The sequence below is a fragment of the Salvelinus alpinus genome, chromosome 19 (assembly GCF_045679555.1).
Source record: "Salvelinus alpinus chromosome 19, SLU_Salpinus.1, whole genome shotgun sequence".
NCBI lineage: Eukaryota > Metazoa > Chordata > Actinopteri > Salmoniformes > Salmonidae > Salvelinus > Salvelinus alpinus.
In genome coordinates, this window is record NC_092104.1 from 21641417 (window position 1) to 21667101 (window position 25685).

Below are 25685 nucleotides of genomic sequence, written 5' to 3' on the forward strand. Positions count from 1 at the left end.
AAATGTACTGTATTTGTACGCTGTTAGGCAGTCAAACATGGTTACAGGAACACTTCAGCACACTGGGTAGTGTGGTAGAGTGTTGGCATGGTAGCGTGATAGCATGGCAGCGGGGTAGTGTGTGGTTGTGCCCATAGTCTGACACAGACAGCAGTGTTGTTCCAGTCTATCTGACCCTTTTACAGTGTGTGTGTGTCTGTGTGTGTGCGTGTGTCTGTGTCTTTGTGTAGAAGTCACAGTAGGGAAAAATAAATAGTGAAGCATTTTATGGAGCTTTTAACAATGTTCTCCTCTGCTACCTCAGCTGTGATGCAAACAGAAAGATTTAGTCATCTGTCTATTTATAGTCTGCTAGTTTCAGAGACCTACGTACCTGGACACAGCCAGCCTACCTTCAGTACCTGGGTTGTTGAACATCTAATAGTCAAATCATAGTGTAAAAGCAGGTGAGCTGGTTCTACTCTTTTTGGCCATTTTCTGGTGTTTTGTTGTGGAAAACTGAGCAGGTTGAGCACCAACACTTCAACCTTTCTCCAGAGTCTGTGTGTCTGTGTGTGTGTATGTATGTTTGTGTGTGTCTGTGTGTGTGAGAGCGCACATGAGTGTCAGAGGGGGGTGATTGGGTGTGTCAGTCTTGGTGTCCCCAGCCCCACAGTGTGTGTGTGACAGTTTCGCCTCATGATCCCTCTATCTGCCTCCAGCACTCTATCTTGCTATCTATAGACAGACAGGATAGAAGTGTTTTAGCAATTTCTTTTTTTTAAGTTTCCATGTCACAAGGGGATTTATGTCTGATTTAAGATACCCTGTTATGGTCAACTCTGTTACAATCAAACCTGTTACGGTCAACCCTGTTACGGTCAACCTTGTTACGGTCAACCCTGTTACGGTCAACCCTGTTATGGTCAACCCTGTTATGGTCAACCCTGTTATGGTCAACCCTGTTACGGTCAACCCTGTTATGGTCAACCCTGTTATGGTCAACCCTGTTATGGTCAACCCTGTTACGGTCAACCTTGTTACGGTCAACCCTGTTACGGTCAACCCTGTTACGATGAACCATGTAACAGTCAACATTGCTACTCCTGATAGGCACTTACACTTCTTTTTTTTCTTCTTTTTTTGTTAAATATTTTATTTAAAATTGGAAAACATGTTTTTATGAAGTTGAACATGTACTCTTTATGACAGAATGTTAAAATTAGGTAAAATCGAAAGTTTTTTGGAACAAGTTGGTGGAACGACCAACTCAACTCAACTCTATCTCCTTGAATTTGGGTGTCTCCCAAATGGCAACCTTTTCCCTCTATAGTACACTAGTGTCACGCCCTGACCACAGTTTGCTGTGTATGTTTCTATGTTTTGTTTGGTCAGGGTGTGATCTGAGTGGGCATTCTATGTTGTTTGTCTAGTTTGTCTATTTCTATGTGTTTGGCCTGATATGGTTCTCAATCAGAGGCAGGTGTTTGTCGTTGTCTCTGATTGGGAGCCATATTTAGGTAGCCTGTTTTGTATTGTGGTTTGTGGGTGATTGTTCCTGTTTGTGTGTTCCTGTGTTTAGTGTTCACTATTTCGGGACTGTTGCGTCTTCGTTCGTTTATTTGTTATTTTGTTTGTTTCACGTATTCCTATTAAAATGGATACTCACCACGCTGCATCTTGGTCTGACATTTCTTACTCCTCAGACGAGGAGGACGAAGACTACCGTTACAACTAGCCTACTTTTGACCAGGGCCCATAGGGAATATGGTGCCATTTGGGACACAGACCTTTACTTTGTTATACCGCTTCTTTTAATTAAACAGCCCATTCCGCTCTTTTAATTTGATTTAATCACTGTCTTCTTTTGGCGAGTAATCATTACTCTAGTCTACAAAGGACAAAAGAAAAACAAATAGTTCCTCCTCTGGATTCTGTTAATCATTGGGTCTGCTGATGTCTGCTGACCAAATCCTACTGTTGTACAGTATTCCAGTCTGCAATTAAAACAGTGACCAGGTTGTAAGGGTACAAACTAATTATGAGCTGGATTGTCGTTTATCTTTGTCAACCTAGTCAGGGGAGCTGAGGTTAATATAACCCTGCAGAACGTTACATTAGCAGCGTCAGAGTCTCATTAGGGGCCGTGAACCATGACCTCATCCATAGACATACACACACAGACTCCCCAGAGGTTCTGTAGATTGATTTAGTGCCTCAGCATGCTGCTGCTGCTGTGTGAATGGCGTCAGCAAAGAGGAAACTGGCTCCTGGAAAAACATGTTAATTGGTTGCGAGGCACCATGGGGTGGTGGCACTCGCTGGTCCAGACCCCAGGGCGCAAGAGGAGGTGAGAAGAGGGGAAGAGAGGTGCAGGGAGAGGGGAGGAAAATATATGGAAGGGAGGAGAGGTGCACGGAGAGAGGAGTTGCAGAGGAGCGGGGAGACGGGAAGGTGCAGGTAGCAGGTGGAGAAGTGGGCAGGAGAAAAGAGGAAGAGGGGAGGTGTAGGGAGATGGGAGATGCAGGAGAGGGAGAGGAGAGGGGAGGTGTAGGGAGATGGGAGATGCAGAGAGAGGCCAGAGAAGTGGGCAGAAGAGGGAGAGGGAGAGGGAGAGGAGAGATGCAGAGAGAGGCCAGAGAAGTGGGCAGAAGAGGGACGGGAGAGGGGAGGTGTAGGGAGATGGGAGATGCAGAGAGAGGCCAGAGTAGTGGGCAGGAGAGGGAAGGTGTCGGGAGATGGGAGATGCAGAGAGAGGCCAGAGATGTGGGAAGGAGAGGGACGGGAGAGATTGATGTAAGGTAATGTGCTCTGACAGGCTCTCTCCAGCAATAAGCACTCTCCTCGTACACAACAGCACCGCTACAGCTCACCCAACAGCAGATAATGAGACAAACACAGGTCACTTCCCATTCTGCTGTATGCACAAGACTCACTCTGCCCCCGTCCCATTGTTCCCGTTATTTTAATCTGATGTTATGACATTTTGACCTTTTGAGTTGTATTGCTCTTGGAAGTGCAACTGACAGTTATTTTCCTTTGTAAAGAGAATGGGTGGCAATATGTCTGCATTTGTTCTTATTGTAAACAGAACATTTTTCTCTCCTCTCAAGAGGTTGTCTGTTTTGCCAGATGGGTGTTTTGATATGTAAAATGTTCTCCTCCACAGCTAATCCACAATCTGAAGAGGCTAATGAGACCTCATGCCATCGAATTCAAATCCCCGCTAGAGCTGTCTGCACAGGGTGAGTGTATGACACACACAGACATATACACACACATACACACATGCATTTTCCATTGTCTTATTTTTGCCGTACATTGTTCCCTGGATGTAAATATTGAACATTAATCAAACCTAGCAAGGCAGACTGAGATGAACAGGACATTAGTGAACACGCTGGCAGACAAGTCTGTACTTCCTGAGCTCTGAACGCACCCCTCATCAATCATTTCACCCTGAGACTTATTGATGTCATGCTAATTACTTCTCAACAACACAAAAAATATATTTAAACGCAACATGCAACAATTTCAAAGATTCATATGAGGAAATCAGTCTATTGAAATAAATAAATTAGGCCCTAATCTATGGATCAGAAAACCAGTCAGTATCTGGTGTGACCACCATTTTCCTCATGCAGCGTGACACATCTCCTTCTCCATAGAGTTGATCAGGCTGTTGATTGTGGCCTGTGGAATATTGTCCCACTCCTCTTCAATGGCTGTGCAAAGTTGCTGGATATTGGCGGGAACTGGAACAAGCTGGCATACCCGTCGATCCAGAGCATCCCAAACATGCTCAATGGGTGGCATGTCTGGTGAGTATGCAGGCCATGGAAGAAATGGGACAGAGTATGCAGGCCATAGAAGAACTGGGACAGATCCTTGCAACATGGGGCCATGCATTATCATGCTGAATATGAAGTGATGGCAGTGGATGAATGGCACAACAATGGGCCTCACGGTATCTCTGTGCATTCAAATTGCCATCGATAAAATGCAATTGTGTTTGTTGTCCGTAGCTTAGGCCTGCCCATACCATAACCCCACTGCCACCATGTGGCACTCTGTTCACAACGTTGACATCAGCAAACCACTCGCCCACACGATGCCATACACGCTCTCTGACCGGTACAGTTGAAACAGGAATTCCTCCATGAAGATTACACTTCTCCAGCGTGCCAGTGGCCATCGAAGGTCAGCATTTTCCCAATGAAGTCAGTTAGGATGCCAAACTGCAGTCAGGTCAAGACTCTGGTGAGGACGACGAGCATGCAGAAAAGCTTCCCAGAGACGGTTTCTGACAGTTTTATGCAGAAATGAATTGGTTGTGCAAACCTACAGTTTCATCAGCTGTCCGTGTGGCTGGTCTCAGACAATCCAACAGTGAAAGAATCCAGATGTGGAGGTCCTGGGCTGGCGCGGTTACACGTGGTCTGTGGTTGTGAGGACGGTTGGACTTACTGCCAAATTCTCTAAAACGACGTTGGAGGCGGCATTACCATTAAATTCTCTGGCAACAGCTCTGGTGAACATTCCTCCAGTCAGCATGCCAATTGTACTCTCCCTAAAAACTTGAGACATCTGTGGCATTGTGTTGTGTGAGAAATCTCCACATTTTAGAGTGGCCTTTTATTGTCCCCAGCACAAGGGGCACCTGTGTAATGATCATGCTGTTTAATCAGCTTCATGATATGACCCACCTGTCAGGTGGATGGATTATCTTGGCAAAGGAGAAATGCTCACTAACAGGGATGTAAACAAATTTGTGCACAAAATTTGAGAGAAATAAGCCTTTTGTGCTTATAGAACATTTCTGGGGTCTTTTATTTCAGCTCATGAAACATGGGACCAACACTTTACATAATGCATATTTTTGTTCAGTATAATTATCTCCACTGAGTGTTTTCCTCTCTTCTATCGACCCACGAGGCCCCTCTATCTCTCCACCGCTCTCTCTCTCTTTCTTGTCTCTCCTCCATTCTTTCATTAACCCCAACAGTACATAAACACTTGTATTTCAATCAACACTATATTTCAATCAACGTTTGAGAGTAGCTATTTGGGTAGAGAAAAACGTTGATTATTTTCCTTTACAAAAAAAGATTAGCTAGGGGAGAGGTGAAGATAAATGAATCTGTACTTATCCATTCCCCCTCGATCCCCCCCCCCCCCCCCCCCCCCCGTAGGTAAGGAGATGATCGAGATGTACTTTGACTTCCGTCTATTCCGCCTGTGGAAAACCCGCCAGCACGCCAAGATGCTCGAATATGATGACCTTTTGTGACACTGCTCACCTCTGACCTTTGTCAGCCTATTGGCTGTGTATCTCATCACCGATAGCCTATGGTGACGGCTTTCCTTGAGAGGTCCTGGACGGGAGCGCTCTGTTGAAGAGGTGGACGACAGGCTTCAGGTAGTTTTGCTCACTGAGGAGGCTTCAATCCTCTGCTCTCAGACCAAGTGCAGTAGCAATTACTGTCAAGAGGTGAACTGTATATTTCCCCCCATCCATTTTCACTGTCTCAACCAAATGCCTCTACTGACAGAGAACCCGTGAGGGAGAGAAGGTAAAAGAGAGAAGTGAGAGATCATCCTTTAGCCTCTGTGTCAAGAGACACAAAATAGAGCTAGATTTGGAGCTCGGGAGCCAAGCAAGTCTTCTTTAAATTAGTCATAGAGAGAGATGCAGCAGCTGCAGGGAAGAGAGAGACTGTGAAAAGGGAGAAGAGATGGAGAAAGATTTTCTCCCTTACCTACATGTCTGTTGTGTGAACTAGGAGGTACATGGATGAAAGCTTTTTTTTTCAGAAAAGTACGTAGATCTCTCTAAGGATGGAAATGTATTTATAAAGTGTGTTGGTTGTTTTCAGAGCTTTAGAGAATAGATTTCCAATATCTATACATCTACCACAAATAGAAGAGAGAGTATACCAATAATTCAAAGTATCTATACATAACACAGCTTTTATTTCTAACTACCTGTATTGGTATTTCTTATGGACTGTTTGAATTGAATAACTCAGGGTTACTGCTATCCCTCGTTTATTACTTGGCAGCGGTTGTCACCTCACCGTCATGACAGAATAGTACGGAGATGTCTGTCGGCTACTTCCGATCCTCTCCACCCAGCCTTTATGTCAACACATAGAATCTGAGATTTTACAGTAGTTGTCAGGGAAACCATTTATGTCTGACTGTGCACATGTTTGTGTGTGAATGAGGGAGGTTGTTTTATAGATACGATTTTTCATAGACTAGGTCAATTGTAGCTTAAGGGCTCAATTTAATCCGTATCGCGCTATAGCGCGATTGAAATTTAAAGGCAATGTTCCCGGGTTCGCAGAGACTGCATTCACGGCACACGCTGCATATGTCAGCTCAATCGGAAATTACCTTTACCATAGCGCTGAACTTCAGCGATACGGATTGAATCGAGCCATAATACTCATTACGCATTCATTAGTGACACTCTGAACTACGGACACAGGCTTTTCTTTCTTGTAGTTCACACCCAGGGACTGATACCCTTATGCTGTGACCCTTCTGTCTTACTCTGCATTACATTGTTAACTAAACATAACTGTTATCATGAGGTTTATGGAAAGTGGACAAGACCTAGCCTAGATGACTTGTGTCACACTGATTTTGGTAAAGGTTATTATCTTTATATCTACAGTATATTTACTCATATTTAACTTGTATTGCTGCTTCATTTACTCTCTGTCCTGTATGTGTTTTACTTCATGCTTGTATGATGTATTCCCGAGGCGCAATAGCACAAACCAAAATGACTGGAATCATATCTACAGATGTAGTATCTTCATTTGATCACCCTGTTACAGGAAATTGAAAACTTGTAGTGTATTTGAGGTTTAAAAAGGCTTCATAAATCTGTCATTTCCACATTGAAAATTCAGCCTTTATTTTCCCTTACAAAAAATGTATCAACCCCTACAAAAATGTCCATTAATTATAATCCACATAATATTTAAAATGTCCTGTTGCTGTAGGATGTATTTCCTGCTGTAGCAAACTGGCTCAAATGAATCCTACATCTGTAATACACTGCTCCCTTCCTGTGAAAACACCACTTTTGTTTTGATCAGATACACAAATTGGATAGTGATATCTCCTTCTCCTTCCTACCTGAAAACTTTGTCTGTGTCCCAAATGGCACTCTATTCTGATATCAAACCAACCTCTTACTATTATTGTCATCCACTTCCTGTGTATTGTGCTATTGAGTCTTAACTAATGGGCTTCCTGTCCAGCCTTTGATACAAATCAGCAGTGATACAGTACATGTCATATACACACGTAGGGCAGTTCTGTGGAGCCTGTAATGATTACTTTCCAACCTTTGCTTGTGCTCAAGTGGCAGAATAATACAATTTAAGGAAGATTTTCAAATTTCCTCGTTAAACTGTTCCACCAGAGCAAATAAGCTAATGTGTTTGCTGCTCCTTGTGAGGGTGTGTGAGTGTGGGTGTGTGTGTCTGTGTGTGCATGCATGCTAACGTGTGAGTGTGTGTTTCTCAGAAACACAGCGGGTTGTGGCACTGAGCTGTGGATCTGTGTGGACATGCTGAATATGGAGAGAGAGAAAAGAGAGAGGCCCTTTTCTTTATATTCCTTGACCACTTTTGCTTGTATTCATTAATGATGGTACATAGTGTACACTTCTAATAATTCTCTGTTCACCTTCCTAGAATGAGGGATGCACACCATGTATTTTACTCTCTTGTGAAGTCGTTTTAACATGGGTTATTGTATATCTACTCACTTCTCTGTTTGATGTGTACCTTTACAAAACTGTTAATTTGTGTTGTGTGACACCAAGGATACAACCCCTATATCCTGTAGCAAAATACTTTTTAACATTTCCTATACTGTTATTAGAAAATGTGTTTTGTGTTGTTTTAGAGATTAGGTTTAAGAATTACCAATACATTAATTGTAACTGTATCAAAAGACATCCAATGGGCAATATTTTATGCCTCTGTTTTAACACAAATAGGATTGTAATGGGAAATGGAAATATAGTTAATTGAGTACAATGAATGAGTTGAGAACATTGAAGTACAGTAAATGAAATCCTTTTTAATGAATCATTGACGTATGGTTATGCTTTAAGATATGGTTTATATATAATATGTGGGATGCGTCCCAAATGGTATATGGACTCCAGGAAAGCTAAGAAGAGTACTTTACTGTACGAAGGCTATCGCATCTCGTTTGTGAGTTGGCACACTAGAAGTGATTTGTGATGGTAGTTAAGATGTCCTGCATGGATAGATATTAGAACTTTACAATTGCGACAAAAGACACATGAATGAGAAGTTTTGTCTTATTCAGATGAGAGCTAGTGTCTGTGTCCCAAATGGCAACCTATTCCCTATTTAGTGCACTACTTTTGACCAGAGCCCATAGGGCTATATTGAAAAGTCGTGCACTCAGTAGGGAATGCAGTCACTGTAATGTATTATACTGGAGCCAAACCCAGCAACGCGTGCACTGACTGCTCATCGTGGTTTGACTTCTCATCCTGGCCAATAAAATGGCCATTTCCATTTCTCTAAGGAGCAATATCATTACACAAATCAAGACATCCATCTTCAACGCCTCACAAGTTCTATTAATACAAAATGAAACCTTCTGTCATCACCAATAAGAAAATAAGACATATCCATGAACTTACATTCTATTTTTAATTGATGAGTTTATCCCACATTGATTCTGCTGCCACTTTATTCAGAGAGATTATATGCATCCCAAATAGCACAACATTCCCTATATAGTACATTACTTTGACCAGTGCCCTATGGGGAAAAGGGTGTGATTTGGGACTCAGCCGTTGCTTGGTTCTCTGCTCTGTGTTGGGAAGCTGTTTGAGTTTTGATGATTGATTGATGCAGCTCTGATTGCTCTGACGCCTCATGTTGGGAAGTGATTGTATTTTGGGACGAGTCTTACTTAACTTTCTTTACATGTAGGGGCCGGTGCGTTGCATTTTCAGTAGATCTGTGTAGCATCCTACAAGTCAAAGAGAGATCTTAGCAGTGATAACTATTACTACTGTAAATCTTTAGTCAGGTTGAATCTCCAAATGTCTTGATAAAAGTATTGTTTAAAATGATAATTATCATAGTGATAATGATTGATGTCTCTGGTGAATTTGATACTAGGATACTAAAGGAAATACACTGGGTAGTGTACTTTTAGCCGTACAGTGCATTCGGAAAGTATTCAGACCTCTTGACTTTTTCCACATGTTGTAGTCTAATCACAATACCCCATAATGACAAATCGAAAATAGGTTTTTATAATACAGAAATACCTTATTTACATAAGTATTCAGAACCTTTGCTATGAGAGTCTAAATTAAGCTCAGGTGCATCCTGTTTCCATTGATCGTCCTTGAGATGTTTCTACAACTTGATTGGAGTCCACCTGTCTAAGGTCCCACAGTTGACAGTGCATGTCAAAGCAAAACCCATGCCACGAGGTCGAAGGAATTGTCCGTAGAGCTCCAAGACGAGGCACAGATCTGGGGAAGGGTACCAAAAATGTCTGCAGCATTGAAGGTACCCAAGAACACAGTGGCCTCCATGATTCTTAAATGGAAGAAGTTTGGAACCACCAAGACTCTTCCTAGAGCTGGCCACCTGGCCAACTGAGCATTCGGGGGAGAAGGGCCTTGGTCAGGGAGGTGACCAAGAACCCCATGGTCACTCTGACAGAGCTCTAGAGTTCCTCTGTGGAGATCGTTGTCCTTCTAGAAGGTTCTCCCATCTCTGCAGCACTCCACCAATCAGGCCTTTATGGTAGAATGGCCAGATGGAAGCCACTCCTCAGTAAATGATAGGCACATGATAGCCCGCTTGGAGTTTGCCAAAAGGCACCTAAAGACTCTCAGACCAGGAGAAACAAGATTCTCTGGTCTGATGAAACAAAGATTGAACTCTTTGGCCTGAATGCCAAGCGTCACGTCTGGAGGAAACCTGGCACCATGGCACCAGAGGTCTGGAGAGAGAGGGAGAGGTCTGGAGAGAGAGGGAGAGGTCTGGAGAGGGAGGGAGGGAGAGGTCTGGAGAGGGAGGGAGAGGAAGGGAGAGGTCTGGAGAGGGAGGGAGGGAAGGAGAGGTCTGGAGAGGGAGGGAGAGGGAGGGAGGGAAGGAGAGGTCTGGAGAGGGAGGGAGGGAAGGAGAGGTCTGGAGAGGGAGGTAGGGAAGGAGAGGTCTGGAGAGGGAGGGAGGGAGGGAGAGAAAAGGAGGAGAAAGATCACAAAGGCAAAAACCTGCACAAACTGCAGAGAATTTGTATTTTCTAAGCTTTTTCTGGTTTAGAGATGGGGAATAAGTGGTACAATGATCGGTAACCATAGCAGTTACTCCACTATTCGCCTCTCCGCCTGTACAACCCCATGGTTGATAAACTATCTTTACTCTGACACACACAGAGACACACACACAATCCCAATCTCTTACACACATCTCAGACACTCTCTGGCTGGTCTTCAGCTGGTGCTTATAGGTTGTCAGCTCATAGGAGATGTGCTAAAGTGTGTATTTTCATGGAGCGGTGGTTGTTACAGCAGGCAGTGAATAATTGAAGGGACCAACACTGCAAAACAACAACAAAGTGGTGCTGAGCACTCACAGGATTGGCTGACTGGCTGGCTGAGAGAGAGAGAGAGAGCGCTCTTGAAAATGTGTGTGTATGTGCCTGTGTACGTGCATGCATGTCTCAGAGTGGAGTGAAGAATGGCTTTTACAAGCATTTTACAGCTGGACTGGTGTGTCTCCCAAGTAGTAGGTTTCACTGGGCATTAACAGGCTGTATAAATGAGGGTCAGTAAGAACTGTGATCTAGCTCCACACCACCCTATGACAGGCTGACACACTCGGAGGAGCCAGACCTCGTCCCTTTCAACCCTTCCCCTACCGCTGTCTTCACTGATGAAGGGTGCTATACTCCACACTACACAGCATACTGCCTCTCCCCTCTGGCGCCTGCTCTGCCAAAGGCACAACATCATTGCACTTCCCTCATAGGATGCGCCCCACATGGCACCCTATTCCCAACAGTATATAGTGCACTACTTTTGACCAGGGCACATAGAGCTCTAATTAAGTAATGCACAATATAGGGGAAAGACTGCAATTTGGAACACACACTGAGGAGCAGACCCTCCTGGTTCACTTCACTACTCTTCACACCTCACAAGGCTTTACTGTTCCTGTTAAACCCTTAAATCTTAGAAAGGAACTATAAATCATAGTCCTCCTCCTACACAGTGATTTTCATTTCTTTTTTCAGCACAGGACTTCATTGCCATTTCCGCACGACCAATTTATCACCACCATCTTAAAATCATTATCCAACAGTGGTGGTCAGTGCCGTTTGAGGGAGGGAGGGAGAATTATAACAACAACAACAAAAATGAGGAGCATGGCCTTATTTCTATTACAGCATATTGGATGACTGTCATTCATATTCCATTCACCCAGTTCAATGTAACATTGATAGGTTTAGGATACTACTGTAGATTGCTACAACCTAGCCTAGCAGGTCGAGAGAAATTAGCGTAAGCAAGATGACAGACAGTGACACATTCAATACCACCTTGCACACTCTTGTCTGCATCTAGCTGATCTAAGTTGTAATTGTCCAACATTTGCAAACGAGAGTTTCTATCGGACAAATTCAGGTATGTTTAGCCCAGTTTTTTTCAACAGAATCGGTGGAATGAATATATGCAATCACAGAACTCAGCAGCATATAAACTGCATGATTGCTTTGCTCGTTGTGTATATAATTCCTTCTTGTTTCTACACTCTTTCCTCCTCTCACCTTTTCCCTTCACTTGTGGACTTCAGTGCACAATACAACAGCTGTCTGTAACCAGGCGAAAAAAACCTTCCAAGCCAAACTTTCAAAACATAACTGCTAACTGCCTACATCATTTCTCCATATTAACGTCATAGTCAATATACTAGAAGTAATGCGTTAGTAAACCTGCTACAATCATGCAGTACAGTGTACAACAAGCAGTTTATCAGTTACACCTGCGGGCCCCTGTGGCAATAAATTAATAAAACCAAAAGCTTACCTTGACTTGGAAGAGTTCCAGTGTTAGATAGCCATAGCCAGCTAGCTAACATAACATCCCTCTCTGTTTGAGCCAGGTGTTTAAGTAGGCTAAATTACCTAGCTGCATTCGCTAGCTAAGTAAGTGAAAGCAAAAAAATATATACAATGCATTCGGAAAGTATTCAGACCCCTATACTTTTTCCACATTTTGTTACATTACAGCATTATTCGAAAATGTATTTAATATTTTTTTTCAATCTACATAAAATACCCCGTAATGACAAAGCAAAAAAGGTTTTTAGAAATGTTTGCATTACAAACTAAAAACTGAAATGTCACATTTCCGTAAGTATTCAGACCCTTTACTCAGTACTTTGTTGAAGCACCTTTGGCAGTGATTACAGCCTCAATTCTTCTTGGGTATGACGCTACGAGCTTGGCACACCTCTATTTTGGGAGTTTCTCCCATTCTTCTCTGCAGATCCTCTCAAGCTCTGTCAGGTTGAACAACTAGTGTCGCTGCACAGCTATTTTCAGGTCTCTCCAGAGATGTTCGATCTGGTTCAAGTCCGGACTTTGGCTGGACCACTCAAGGACTGTCCCGCCCTGACCTTAGAGAGCCTTTTTATTCTCTATTTGGTTAGGTCAGGGTGTGACTAGGGTGGGGAATCTATGTTGTATTTGTATGTTGGCCTGGTATGGTTCCCAATCAGAGGCAGCTGTCTATTGTTGTCTCTGATTGGAGATCATACTTAGGCAGCCTTTTCTCCACCTTAGTTTGTGGGATCTTGATTTTATATAGTTGCTGTGTAGCCTGCAGAACTTTACATTCATTTTGTATTTTGTTGTTTTTCGGTGTTCATTTTAATAAAAGTAAGATGTTCGCCTACCACGCTGCACCTTGGTCTCCTCATTCAAATGACGAGCGTAACAGAAGATCCCACCACAAACGGACCAAGCAGCGTGGCCAGGAGGAGCAGGGATCCTGGGCACGGGAGAGAAGGGAGTGAATGACTTCCTGGACGTGGGAGGAGATCATGGCAGGAGACAAGAGCCTGCCATGGAAGCAGGCGGAGGCAGCGAAGGAGGATCAACGACGACTCCGGTGTTCGCATTCCTCCGGCGACGATCCACTGTCCGGAGTCCCCGGCGACGGTCGGCGGTCCAGAGCCTCCAGCGACGGTCTGCGGTCCAGAGCCTCCAGCGACGGTTCCCAGTCCGGAGCCTCCAGCGACCATTCCCAGTCCGGAGCCTCCAGCGGGGGTTCCCAGTCCGGAGCCTTCTGCGAAGATCTACGGTCCGGAGTCCCCGGCGACGATCTACGGTCCGGAGACCCCGGCGACGATCTACGGTCCGGAGCCTCCGGCGACGATCCACGGTCCGGTTCCTCCTGCGACAATCCACTGTCCGGAGTCCCCGGGGACGATCTACGGTCCGGTTCCTCTGGCGACGATCTACGGTCCGGTTCCTCCGGCGACGATCCACGGGCCGGTTCCACGGAGGCGGAGGGATCCGCGGGGTCTACGTCCCGAACCGGAGCCGCCACTGAGGCTAGATGCCCACCCGGACCCTCCTCCATAGAGTCAGGTTTTGCGGCCGGAGTCCGCACCTTTGGGGGGGGGGGGGGGGGGTACTGTCACACCCTGACCTTAGAGAGCCTTTTTATTCTCTATTTGGTTAGGTCAGGGTGTGACTAGGGTGGGCAATCTATGTTGTATTTCTATTTTGGCCTGGTATGGTTCCCAATCAGAGGCAGCTGTCTATCGTTGTCTCTGATTGGGGATCATACTTAGGCAGCCTTTTTTCCACCTTAGTTTGTGGGATCTTGATTTTGTATAGTTGCTGTGTAGCCTGCAGAACTTTACGTTCGTTTTGTATTTTGTTGTTTTTCGGTGTTCATTTTAATAAAAGTAAGATGTTCGCCTACCGCGCTGCACCTTGGTCTCCTCATTCAAATGACGAGCGTAACAAGGACATTCAAAGTTTTCTTCTGAAGCCACTCCTGCATTGTCTTGGCTGTGTGCTTAAGGTTATTATTTGGTGACGTGAATATATTTAGTACAGTTTTATCTGAAAAGAATAGCTTTTTAATGTTTCACTGTTTTTTTAAATGAAATTTACTGAGGAGGATGGTCCTCCCCTTCATCCTCTGAGGAGCCTCCACTGTTATCAAATATTCTAAAGATTAGATTAAGAATCTCATTGGTTTGTTTCCTTGGTTAGCATTGAAGATTATTACAATCAGAACTAATTAAATTGTAACCATTTTTGTTTCACGAGTAGTTACAAAAATGACTGAATTTGTCGTATCTGAAGGAGTACTTATTATGAGTGTGTTTTCTGCACATTAATAGCATTAGACAGGTTGATATAACGGAAGACGGTTTTGAAAGAAATCTCAATATTTAAACTTTTCACCAGCATAAAATATTTTGTTTAGGAGCTAAACATCGATTTCAGAGATGTACATGAAGGCTGAAATTTCTAAAATATAAATGTACTCTATAGTACCTACCATCAATGCCGAGCTCAATAACCATCCTTCCGCCATATCGAGTATGTATGATGAATGCCTGATGCACCCCAGCAAGCATAGGCATGTGTCCCAAATGGCACCCTATTCCCTTGAAAATGCACTTCTTTTCACCATAGTGGTCTGGTCATGAGTAGTGCACTACTGTATACATTTGGGACACACTCCATGTTCCACAATCTAGTTACTACCTCTCAGTGGCCTTCCACCCAAATGAGATCCATACCAGCCCTCACTAGTCCTAACCAGCCCTCACTAATCCTAACCAGTTCTAACCATTCCTAACCAGCCTTCACTAGTCCTAACCAGCCCTCACTAGTCCTAACCAGTCTTAACCATCCCTCACTAGTCCTAACCAGCCCTCATTTACCTCCTCACATGATATAGAGGCACACCATCCTGCACTGGCTGGGATATTATGAGCATCAAGAGATTGTCCAGTATACAATACAAGACCCCCCGATATTTCCCGATGCGTCATCACAGTTCACACACATAGGCTGAGTATCTTATGTGATATACCCTGGCAGGTATAATTACATAATACACCCGCCAGCACTGAGCACACAGACCAAATCCTGCTAATAAAAGTGGACAGAAATAGAGCAGTGTGTAAGCGGGAAACACCATGCACGACTTTGTCCCAAATGGCACCCTATTCCCTATATAGGCTCTATGGGTCCTGGTCAAAAGTAGTACACTATAATAGGGAATAGGGTGCCATTTGGGACAAGGTCAAACATGGTTCTGCCCGCTTACACAGCAGGGCTGGCTGACAGTCAGGAACCATGGAGCAGGGAGTGCTCAGCTGTGTCTGCCTGCCCAGCGCTGCCCGGCACTGGGCCAAGCATCCGTCTTCATTACCTGGGACAGGGGAGCCCACTCTGCTGCAGCTCCATCCCACAGTTGAGTCCCAAATGACACCGTATTCCCTATAGAGTTCCCTACTTTTGACCAGAGTCCTGGTCAAAAGTACTGCACTATATAGGTAATAGGGTGCCATTTGGGATGTAGTCCACCTCTATTTATTTAACCTTCATTTTGAGAAGGAGTCATGCTGAGACCAAGGTCTCTTTTACAGATGAGCCCTGTATACACATCAATATACACTATACCAGGGCTCTCCAACCCTGTTCCTGGAGAGCTACTGTCCTTTAGGTTTTTGCTCCAACCCCAATCTAGTGCACCTGATTCTAATAATTAGGTGATTGATAAGGTGAATCAGGTTAGCTACAACTGGGGTTGGAGTGAAAACCTACAGAAACAGGGGTAGAGAGTCCTGCAATATACACAGCAATATACAGTCAATATTCACATCAATACATGAAACAAAACACAATCATAAAAAATAAAAAATAAATTCTTCAGTAAAAAGGTCCTCCATCAGCCTTTTGAATTGCCCTAGAACAGAGGTCACCAACCTTTTCTGAGTCAAGATCACGTTCTGAGTCAAAAAACAAGCAGAGATCTACCGCTCAGATTTTCTTTTAACATGACTTAAAAAAGTAAGCCTACGCAACATTAACCTATTAAAAACAGTTCTGTAGCAATGAGGATTGTGCAGTAGGCTATTGGCCAATACATTATCACCACATATTGGCTTTGCTTGAATTTCCCTGCCAATGCATTGTCGTTCGGACCGCTTAAAAAATATATAGAGTATATTTAAACATTTGACATAGGCTATAGGATCACACTGGTTATAGACCAGCTGTTGTATTATATGTGAGGCACAGCTGAGTGAGCATACATTTAAATAATTCGCTTTTTATTGAAATTTTACTGGGCTGATGGTGCCTGCATCTGAAGGTCAGTCTCACAAATTAATGTTGTTACTCCTATGAACAGAGAAAGTGAAATATTCCTCGATATAAAAAAAAGACCCAAGTCGCTAATAATAACAACAATGCAAGCCTATAGATACACTTTCCTACTCATTCATTACAGCTGCAGTGCTGGTTGTAGTGCGAGTGGAGGTAGGAAGAAAGTGCATTTTATGGCTTATAAAAGTGTTGAATACAAAGTGTTGACATGGCTGAGTAAAACTTAAACATGAACTCACTCATAAAAACAGCATCTCTTTTCTGTATTCGTTGACAGTCTCTCTAGTTATGGTTTTAAAAGTTTTGAAATCTCATAGTATCAACTTTGCTGTAGCTTTCTTTTATGCCTGCTACGTTACTGCAGACAGGGTCATCTGAGACATCCGATTAGCCAGCAGGAGACCTATAGTGCACTTGATTTGCTCTGTCCGGGCCCACCGGGAAGGAAGAGTTTGTACCTTCAGACACATGAAATGGTTAAAAATGGAAACACTTGGCCTACCCAGCACTCAGGGCAGCTGAATCGGGTGCACCTACCGCCAACAGTGTGAGAGGAATAAAAGAAAATAGGAAAGGAAGGCTTTATAGTTGTTTTTTTTACAGAAATATTTGTCGACCTCTTGGTGACCAGTGCCCTAGAGGCACCAATTCATCCAATTTTAGAGAGCCTTGGAGATTCTTCCACAAGTAAGGTGCAAAAAAACTAAAAGCAGATTTACCTAACTCAGTGGAGATTGAAGGGATATCCAGCGTTAGCCATCCCTGAGAACGGTTCTGGAATCTCGTATGTCTGTAACAATGAAGTAGGGTCAGGCGGAAGAATATGCAGGAGGGCTTTATAAATCAAAAGAGTTTCATTAATGCATCGATCTATGAGACTTCAAAGAGGGCCAGCCTACTTTCACGCTATGATAAAATGTGTCCAATAGATTCAAGAAAGTGGTAGCTGCATTCATATTATAAACAATATCACCATAGTCTATAACTGGTATTAATGTCTACTGAATGATTTGTTTTCTGCTATTTAATGACAGAATATTTCCTCATACCAATAGGATGGTAATCAGTGGTAGTTTGTGATTGGCTGAATAACCTTAGCTGGCCGGGGTCATATTGTCAACAAAGCACATGACAGCAATATTATGCCAAGTTTTCAAGTTAGTGGTTGTTTCTTTGGGAAAATGTATAAAGTGATCTGTGCATTTCAACAACAGCATAAATACACCCTATTTCACTTTTGCATGTAAGCAGAAGCACCACTGCTTCCCATGCGGCCAATGTGTGTTCTATTTTTAGAACTACGCACAAGCATTGCAGCCAGTAGTGATGGACATTCCGGCTCTGTTCAGTGAGCCGGCTCGTTTGGCTCAGCTCACCAAAAAGAGCCGGCTCTTTTGGCTCCCAAACGGCTCTTTAAAAAAAAAATGTTTTGTATTTTTTCAAGTCAAATAGTTTGCGATAGTTTGACTATGATTGGTATTAAAACAATTCTAATTCAATTATTAAATGAAATCATACTCTACCTTAACCACAATGTATTTAAAAATGCATTGGTTTGTTATGAAAAAAAATGCTATTAAACATTTGAATTAAAATCAAACTTTTTGATGTATATAAACAAAGTGCATATAAATCTGACCATTCAAAACGAATGCAATCTGAACAGCATAATAGAATATTGCACCATATCAAAGAAAAATAAATAACAGAGCTCCTCCAAATAGGATCGGACTTCCATTATGGCATCTGCTGAGGGATTCCTTCGTGCTGCGTCCCCAGTTGCTCTCTCATCAAACAGCATCCAAACCGCAGACGTTTGTGGCACTACTGCTGCTGCTTCTGCTCCATCTGATCCCTCTTCTTCCTGTTGCCCTGGTGCTTGAGCCAGCTGACTGCTGGGGCTGTCCCTCCCTGCTGCTGAGGTTATTCTTTGAAGAGCCTCATCAATCGCTATGGCATCACTGAATGCTAACTTCTTAAACCTGGGGTCAAGTCCAACGGTTTCTGATAGCACGTGATTATATTCCATTCTGTGGAATTTTCTGTCCATTGATGAGCATAGGGTGTCCATGAACTCTGTCACATGTCCTGTGGTTACATTTGCTTCTCTCTGGCGGCTGGCTGTGATTCACTACAGACCCTTACACAGGAGTATCATTTTTGAGGCTGTCACATAGCTGAAAAGAGAGAACAGTAACTTATTAGTTCAGGTTTATGTTTTGTCTACTGATACTACATTATCATCTACTGCTCATATACATATATAATACTGGATTAAATAATGATGTAGTAATAACTGCTTACTCTACCTCTCTCCACTAATCTCCACAGTGACCTGCTCAAAGGGTTCCAGGACTCTGCACACCTCCACCACCTCCCATTCCTCTTGGGTCAGAGCATCAACAGGTGCATTGACAATGGCCAGGGCAGAAATTATGGAATCCTTTGACTCAAGAAACCGCTTCAACATATAAAATGTTGAATTCCACCTTGTAGTGCAGTCTTGTTTAGGCCTCAGCTCAGGCATCCCCATCTGGCGTTGTGTAGACTTTAGTTTTTCAGCACCTACTGTGCTCCTGTGGAAGTATTCCACAGCTGCTTTCACTTTGTCCACAGTGGGCTTCATCACCTTCAGAGCATCTCTTACAATCAGGTTGATTGTGTGGGCAAGACATGGATGATGGGTCCATTTTAAAATGTTAATGGCTTTGGTTATGTTCGCTGCATTGTCGCTAACAAAACAGACCACTTTTACATCTACTTGCCATTCTCTGGCCACTCAACAGTTCCTCTGTCATGTTCCCTGAGGTGTGTCTGTCGCTGAACTCAAAGCAGTCCAGAAGACAGCTAGACATCGAAATATCTTCAATGAATTGACATGTAACTGACATCTAAGAAGTGGTTACCCTTGATGTCCAGCAGTCAGTGGTAAGGCAAACTGCAGTAGCTTTTTGGACTCTTTCACACACTGAAGCCTGTGTGCTCTCGTACAGTTGTGGAATAAGTGATTTTGAAAGGGTTTTCCTGCTTGGAATTGTGTACATTGGATTTAGGCTATTGCTATAATTTCTAAAACCTCTTTCCTCCACGATCGAAAATGGCTGGAAATCGGTGGCAGTCATTTTAGCCAATGCAATATCAATGTGGCCTTGTTTTGCTACAGACATAGACTTTGGCATAAACTGGTCCATAGAAGTCTGCGTTGCTGTGGTTCACGGAGCAGGCCTACTTGACTGAGTGGATACATCTCCACGTGTGGAGGTGCTGGCTCCACCACTATCACTAGCAGGCCTACTTGACTGAGTGGATACATCTCCACGTGTGGAGGTGCTGGCTCCACCACTATCACTAGCAGGCCCGCTAGTTTCTCGAAGCTCCGCTACAGCTAGCTTCACAGTTGGGTGCACAGTTCGCATATGCCGGTGTAGGTTGTGCGTAGAACCGGCTTTATACGAGATTTTGGCAAATTCTACACTGTGCTCTAACATTGTCTACATTATTAAAATGCATCCAAATGCTACTGTGCTTCTGACTCATTTTCCAGCTGTTGTTTTCGCAGCTGTCCTTCCTCTCTCTACTCGGCTGCTAAGTGTGTGACTGTGAGTGAGTTGGCTCGACCCTCCCTCATGCATCTTTGGCTGCGTGTCTGATTGACAGGAACAACAGGTGAGGCTGTTAGTCTGAGCACACAGTCAGAATGAATGTGTGCACTTGAGCATTTAGGCCTATATTATTTTATTTCTTTTTTCATTCTTTGAATTAGTTAATTCTATTCATTTAAATCTTTTGATTATTCATCTTATTTTTTTAAATATTTTTATAAATCGATTCGGCTCTTCTGATATGCAAGCCGGCTCCCAACGTTCACCTACCAGAGCCAGCTCGCGAATGACCCATCACTAGCAGCCAGCTCAAAAGTGTTTCAGCTCAATAGTTTCAGCTCAACAGTGTTCCAGCTCAACAGTGCATCTGACGGTGACACAAACACAAGGAAAACGCAACAAGCACAGATGCGACAAGTAAAACCACATTTTTAAACTGGAGATAGCTAGCTAGCATAATGTCACAAGCATGATGAGCTTGCCAGTAACTTTAGTTACACTTGAAATAGAGTGGTGAGGAGGAGCTCCGTGGACCCTCCGTGTCTGGAAGATATTATAGTCATAGTGCTCTGTAGCACTGCTATTTCCTTTAGTTTTCTCATGTCAATTAACTTGTGACATTCCTGGATTACTCATTATATTAATACAGTTTGATTTAATCAACAAATATGTTTTTAATAGTCAATTAAAAAAGGTCAAGGGTACAAGACTGTGTACATGTCTGGCTGTGTTGGAAAAATCACTACATATCCCATCGAGCCAAGCGGGGAGAGGCTAGCCGTTGTCACAGTTCCAACACCAGTCAGAAACGTCCAGCTAACCCTATGCCAATGATGCCGGTGGACCTCGAAACTGAACATAGATCTGCGTTAAGTAGCAATGATATCCTTCGCCACCGTCGTCTTACGAGAGATATCTCGAACCAGTCTTGGCTTTTCAACAAAACAATAAAACAATAAATAATTGTATGTTTCTTTCCAGGAAATGTCTTAGTTGTATTACTGTATAACTAGCAAAGGAGTTTTGAAGGTGAGGGTGCCGTATTGATGGAGTATGGCAATGAGGACAAAAACTAGCATAATTCAGCTAGCCAGCTAGTTCAGCCAGGGAAAACCAGGGAAATGAGCTTGGGCATAGTGTGCCCATGCACACTAGGCTAATTCAGGAGACAGATTGTAGTTTTTATGCCCTGCTATCAGGAGCTGGCAGCAAAAGGTTTGATTAAACATTTCAGAGACTGAAACTAATAAATCAGATTACTTATATTTAAGGAGAGCGAATCCATATACTGTATAGTACAATCCCAAAATCAGCTGTATTTGTCAATAATTAAACAAAGCTTAAAATTAAACCCTGAATATAGAAAATGAATGAAGATTCTTCCAGACACGGTAGACTCCTACTCCTCACCATTGCCTGGTGTCCTAGTCACTGAGGAATAATATGAACTGGAGACTGCGTCCAAGATATCAGACGGTTGTTTTCAACGTAATCTACTCATGTTCGCATACGCAGATTCATAGACCGTCTAAATCCGGGTTGCATCCAGTTTATACGGACCAACATCACATGCGCACGAGCACTCAGTGCACATAAAAAGAAGCGCGAACAATGACAACATCATCACGTCATCCAAAAACATGGCAGACATTGGATGAGTATACAATTTTAATATCTTTGGCTGTGAGTGTTGCAGAATTCTTACGCAGGGGGAACAAAAACGATGTTGCGAATTGTGCACAGCCACAGAGCCAAAAAACATATATATATATATATCTTTTTTGTTGACCAATTACACTTGGGGCACCACCCCTAACGCCCCAATGGACAAGCTGCCATTGATGGTAATAACTGTATGATGGCCCTAGAGAAAGAGTGATGTACCACAGCACGGACCCCTGGAGGGGAGACTGGTGCAGAGCAATGAGCCATGCACACTAATACTAGCATTCTGAAAATGTAACTACATTACTACTCTCGCTGTAAATGTAACTACATTACTGCTCTCTCTGTAAATGTAACTTTGTTACTACTCTCTCTGTAAATGCAACTACATTACTACTCTCTCTGTAAATATAACTGCGTTACTACTCTCTCTGTAAATGTAACTTGGTTACTACTCTCTCTGTAAATCTAACTACATTACTAATAGGGATGCACAATATATCGGTAAGCATATTGGAATCAGCCGATATTAGCTAAAAATGCCAACATCGGCATCAACCCGATGTCTAGTTTAAGGCCAATGTGCAAAACTGATGTCAAAGCAGACGTGCATACCTATATAACATAGGTAGATGACATCATGACGCCATGAAAAATATAGAGCTACACGTGCAACACAGCATTCCTAACCTATCCCACAATGTCTGCTGTGTGGACCGAGCAGTCAACAAGTCGAGCAGTCATTTGAAAGAGTAAGAAAATTTCAGTGAGACAACTCAAAGGCAAAATCCATTAACGTCAAGATAATGGAATTCATTGCCCTTGACAATCAATCGTGGATGATGTTGGCTTTTGCCGACTGGACGAGCCCCTCGAGCCCCGATACACACTACCAAGTAGGCACTATTTTTCAGATGTTGCCCTACCGGAGTTACACAGTATTGTTGAAACGCACATCCATGAGCTACTTGCTGTGGGTGTCACTGCTATTAGCTTCACGACTGACATTTGGACCAGCAATCTCAGCCCCATGAGCATGCTGAGTCTGACAGTACGTGGGTTGACGAGGATTTCGTACTGAGGAAAGCCGCATTGCATGCTCAAGAATGTGCTGGTTCTCATACCACTGCTACCATTTCAATGGCATTTGAGAACATGTTTGAAACTTGGAAACATGAACACACTCCTAGCGCCATTCAAACAACTGACTGGAGAAATAAGCTCACCAACTGCGTCTGCAGCAGATGTGATACCCTCTGTCATGGCATTGAAACACCTGCTCAACAAAACTGCCGACACAGACCGTGTGGTTAACTTGGAAAAGTACTCTACTAGAGGCTGTGAACAAGCAATTCGGTGGCCTTCTCTTTGAGCCTCTTTACTGTGTCGCCACCATGCTCGATGCTAGGTACAAGGACCGCTACTTCGATGCAGACAAGAAATAGGGTTTATGTGAAATGTTACAAACACACCTGGACAAGATGGAAATGGACACAGTGACAGAGCACACAGAGAGAGAGGCCACAGACAGACAAAGCTGAAACTTCACTGCTTGACATGTATGATGAAATCCTAGTTGAGAATGAAACGACTGAAAAACGAAACAGCACAGCAAGCAAGTGAAAAAAATAGGTTTTGATTATGTTTTACTGGTAATGGGGACATACTTAAATGCCAACAAAATAACTTGTTGATCAGTGTGTGTGTGTTTGAACTATTTAACTGTACTAGAATGCTTAAAAGGCCGCAATTTTTTAAAATATCGGTTATTGGTATCGGTATCAGGTTTTTGGGCAAGGAAAATATCTGATATCGGTATCGGGCAAACATTTTATATTGGTGCATCCTAATTACTACACTCTGTAAATGTAACTACATTACTACTCTCTCTGTAAATGTAACTACATTACTATTCTCTCTGTAAATGTAACTACATTACTACTCTCTCTGTAAATGTAACTACATTACTATTCTCTCTGTAAATGTAACTACATTACTATTCTCTCTGTAAATGTAACTACATTACTATTCTCTCTGTAAATGTAACTACGTTACTACTCTCTCTTTAAATGTAAATATGATCTATGATCTATGATGGCACCGGGAAGAAATGGCAGCCGTTTTACGTGCGCCTAACCAATTGTGCTCTTTATGTGTGTTTTTTCGCATTATTTGTAACTTATTTTGTACATAATGTTAAAAAATTAAAGCAGGAAGCACCCGTGACTCGGTCTATAAAAAAAGTAGTCAGATGAAGCAGATGCTAAACTACAGGACTGTTTTGCTAGCACAGACTGGAATATGTTCTGGGATTCTTCCGATGGCATTGAGGAGTACACCACATCAGTCACTGGCTTAATCAATAAGTGCACCAAGGACGTCGTCCCCACAGTAACTGTACGTACATACCACAACCAGAAGCCATGGATTACAGGCAACATTCGCACTGAGCTAAAGGGTAGAGCTGCCGCTTTCAAGGTGTGGGACTCTAACCCGGAAAATTATAAGAAATCCTGCTATGCCCTCAGACCGAACCATCAAACGGGCAAAGCGCCAATACAGTACTAAGATTGACTCGTACTACACCGGCTCTGGCGCTCGTTGGATGTGGCAGGGCCTGCAAACTATTACAGACTACAAAGGGAAGCAGAAGCTGCGAGCTGCCCAGTGACACAAGCCTACCAGACGAGCTAAATCACTTCTATGCTCTCTTCACAAGCAACACTGAGACATGCATGAGAGCTGTGTGATCATGCTCTCCATAGCCGACTTGAGTAAGACCTTTAAACAAGTCAACATTCACAAGGCCGCTGGGCCAGATGGATTACCAGAACGTGTGCTCCGGGCATGTGCTGACCAACTGGCAGTTGTCTTTACTGACATTTTCAACATGTCCCTGATTGAGTCTGTAATACCAACATGCTTCAAGCATACCACCATAGTCCCTGTGCTCAGGAGCACTAAGGTAACCTGCCAAAATGACTACAGACCCGTAGCACTCACGTCCGAAGCCATGAAGTGCTTTGAAAAGCTGGTAATGGCTCACATCAACACCATTATCCCAGAAACCTTAGACCCACTCCAGTCTGCATACCGCTCAAACAGATCCACAGATCTCTATTGCATTCCACACTGCCCTTTTCCACCTGGACAAAAGGAAGGCCTTCGTGAGAATGCTGTTCATTGACTACAGCTCAGCGTTCAACACCATAGTGCTCTCAAAGCTCATCACTAACCTAAGGATCCTGGGACTAAACATCTCCCTCTGCAACTGGATCCTGGACTTCCTGATGGGCAGCCCCCAGGTGGTGAGGGTAGGTAGCAAAACATCTGCCACGCTGATCCTCAGCACCGGAGTCCCTCAGGGGTGCGTGCTCAGTCCCCTCCTGTACTCCCTGTTTACCCACAACTGCATGGCCAGGCACAACTCCAACACCATCATTAAGTTTGCCTATTACACGACAGTGGTAGGCCTGATCACCGACAATGACCTGGACGGGTGGTGCCAGAATAACAACCTATCCCTCAAAGTAATCAAGACAAAGGTTGGCTCTCTCTAATTCTCTCTCTCTTTTCTCTCTCTCTTTCTTTCTTTCTTTCTTTCTTTCTTTCTTTCTTTCTTTCTTTCTTTCTTTCTTTCTTTCTCTCTTCCTTTCTCTCTCTCACTCGGAGGACCTGAGCCCTAGGACCATGCCTCAGGACTACCTGGCCTGATGACTTCTTGCTGTCCCCAGTCCACCTGGTTGTGCTGCTGCTCCAGTTTCAACTGTTCTGCCTGTGGCTATGGATCCCTGACCTGTTCACCGGACGTGCTACCTGTCCCAGACCTGCTGTTTTCAACTCTCTAGAGACAGCAGAAGCAGTAGAGATACTCTGAATGATCGGCTATGAAAAGCCAACTGACATTTACTCCTGAGGTGCTGACCTGTTGCACCCTCTACAACCACTGTGTTTATTATTATTTGACCCTGCTGGTCATCTATG

At 43.5% G+C, this 25685-nt stretch overlaps 1 protein-coding gene across 1 annotated transcript in view; it reads left to right on the plus strand.

The window, feature by feature from the left end:
• LOC139545128 (NMDA receptor synaptonuclear signaling and neuronal migration factor-like) overlaps positions 1 to 9990 on the plus strand; it is a 67378-nt gene extending 57388 nt beyond the window's left edge. Inside the window, exons 15-16 of the mRNA XM_071352545.1 lie at positions 3149 to 3224; positions 5172 to 9990. Coding sequence (XP_071208646.1) covers positions 3149 to 3224; positions 5172 to 5269 — 174 coding nt within the window. The 3' untranslated portion in view covers positions 5270 to 9990. The remainder of the gene's footprint in view (positions 1 to 3148; positions 3225 to 5171) is intronic.
• The last annotated feature ends 15695 nt before the right edge of the window (positions 9991 to 25685 follow it).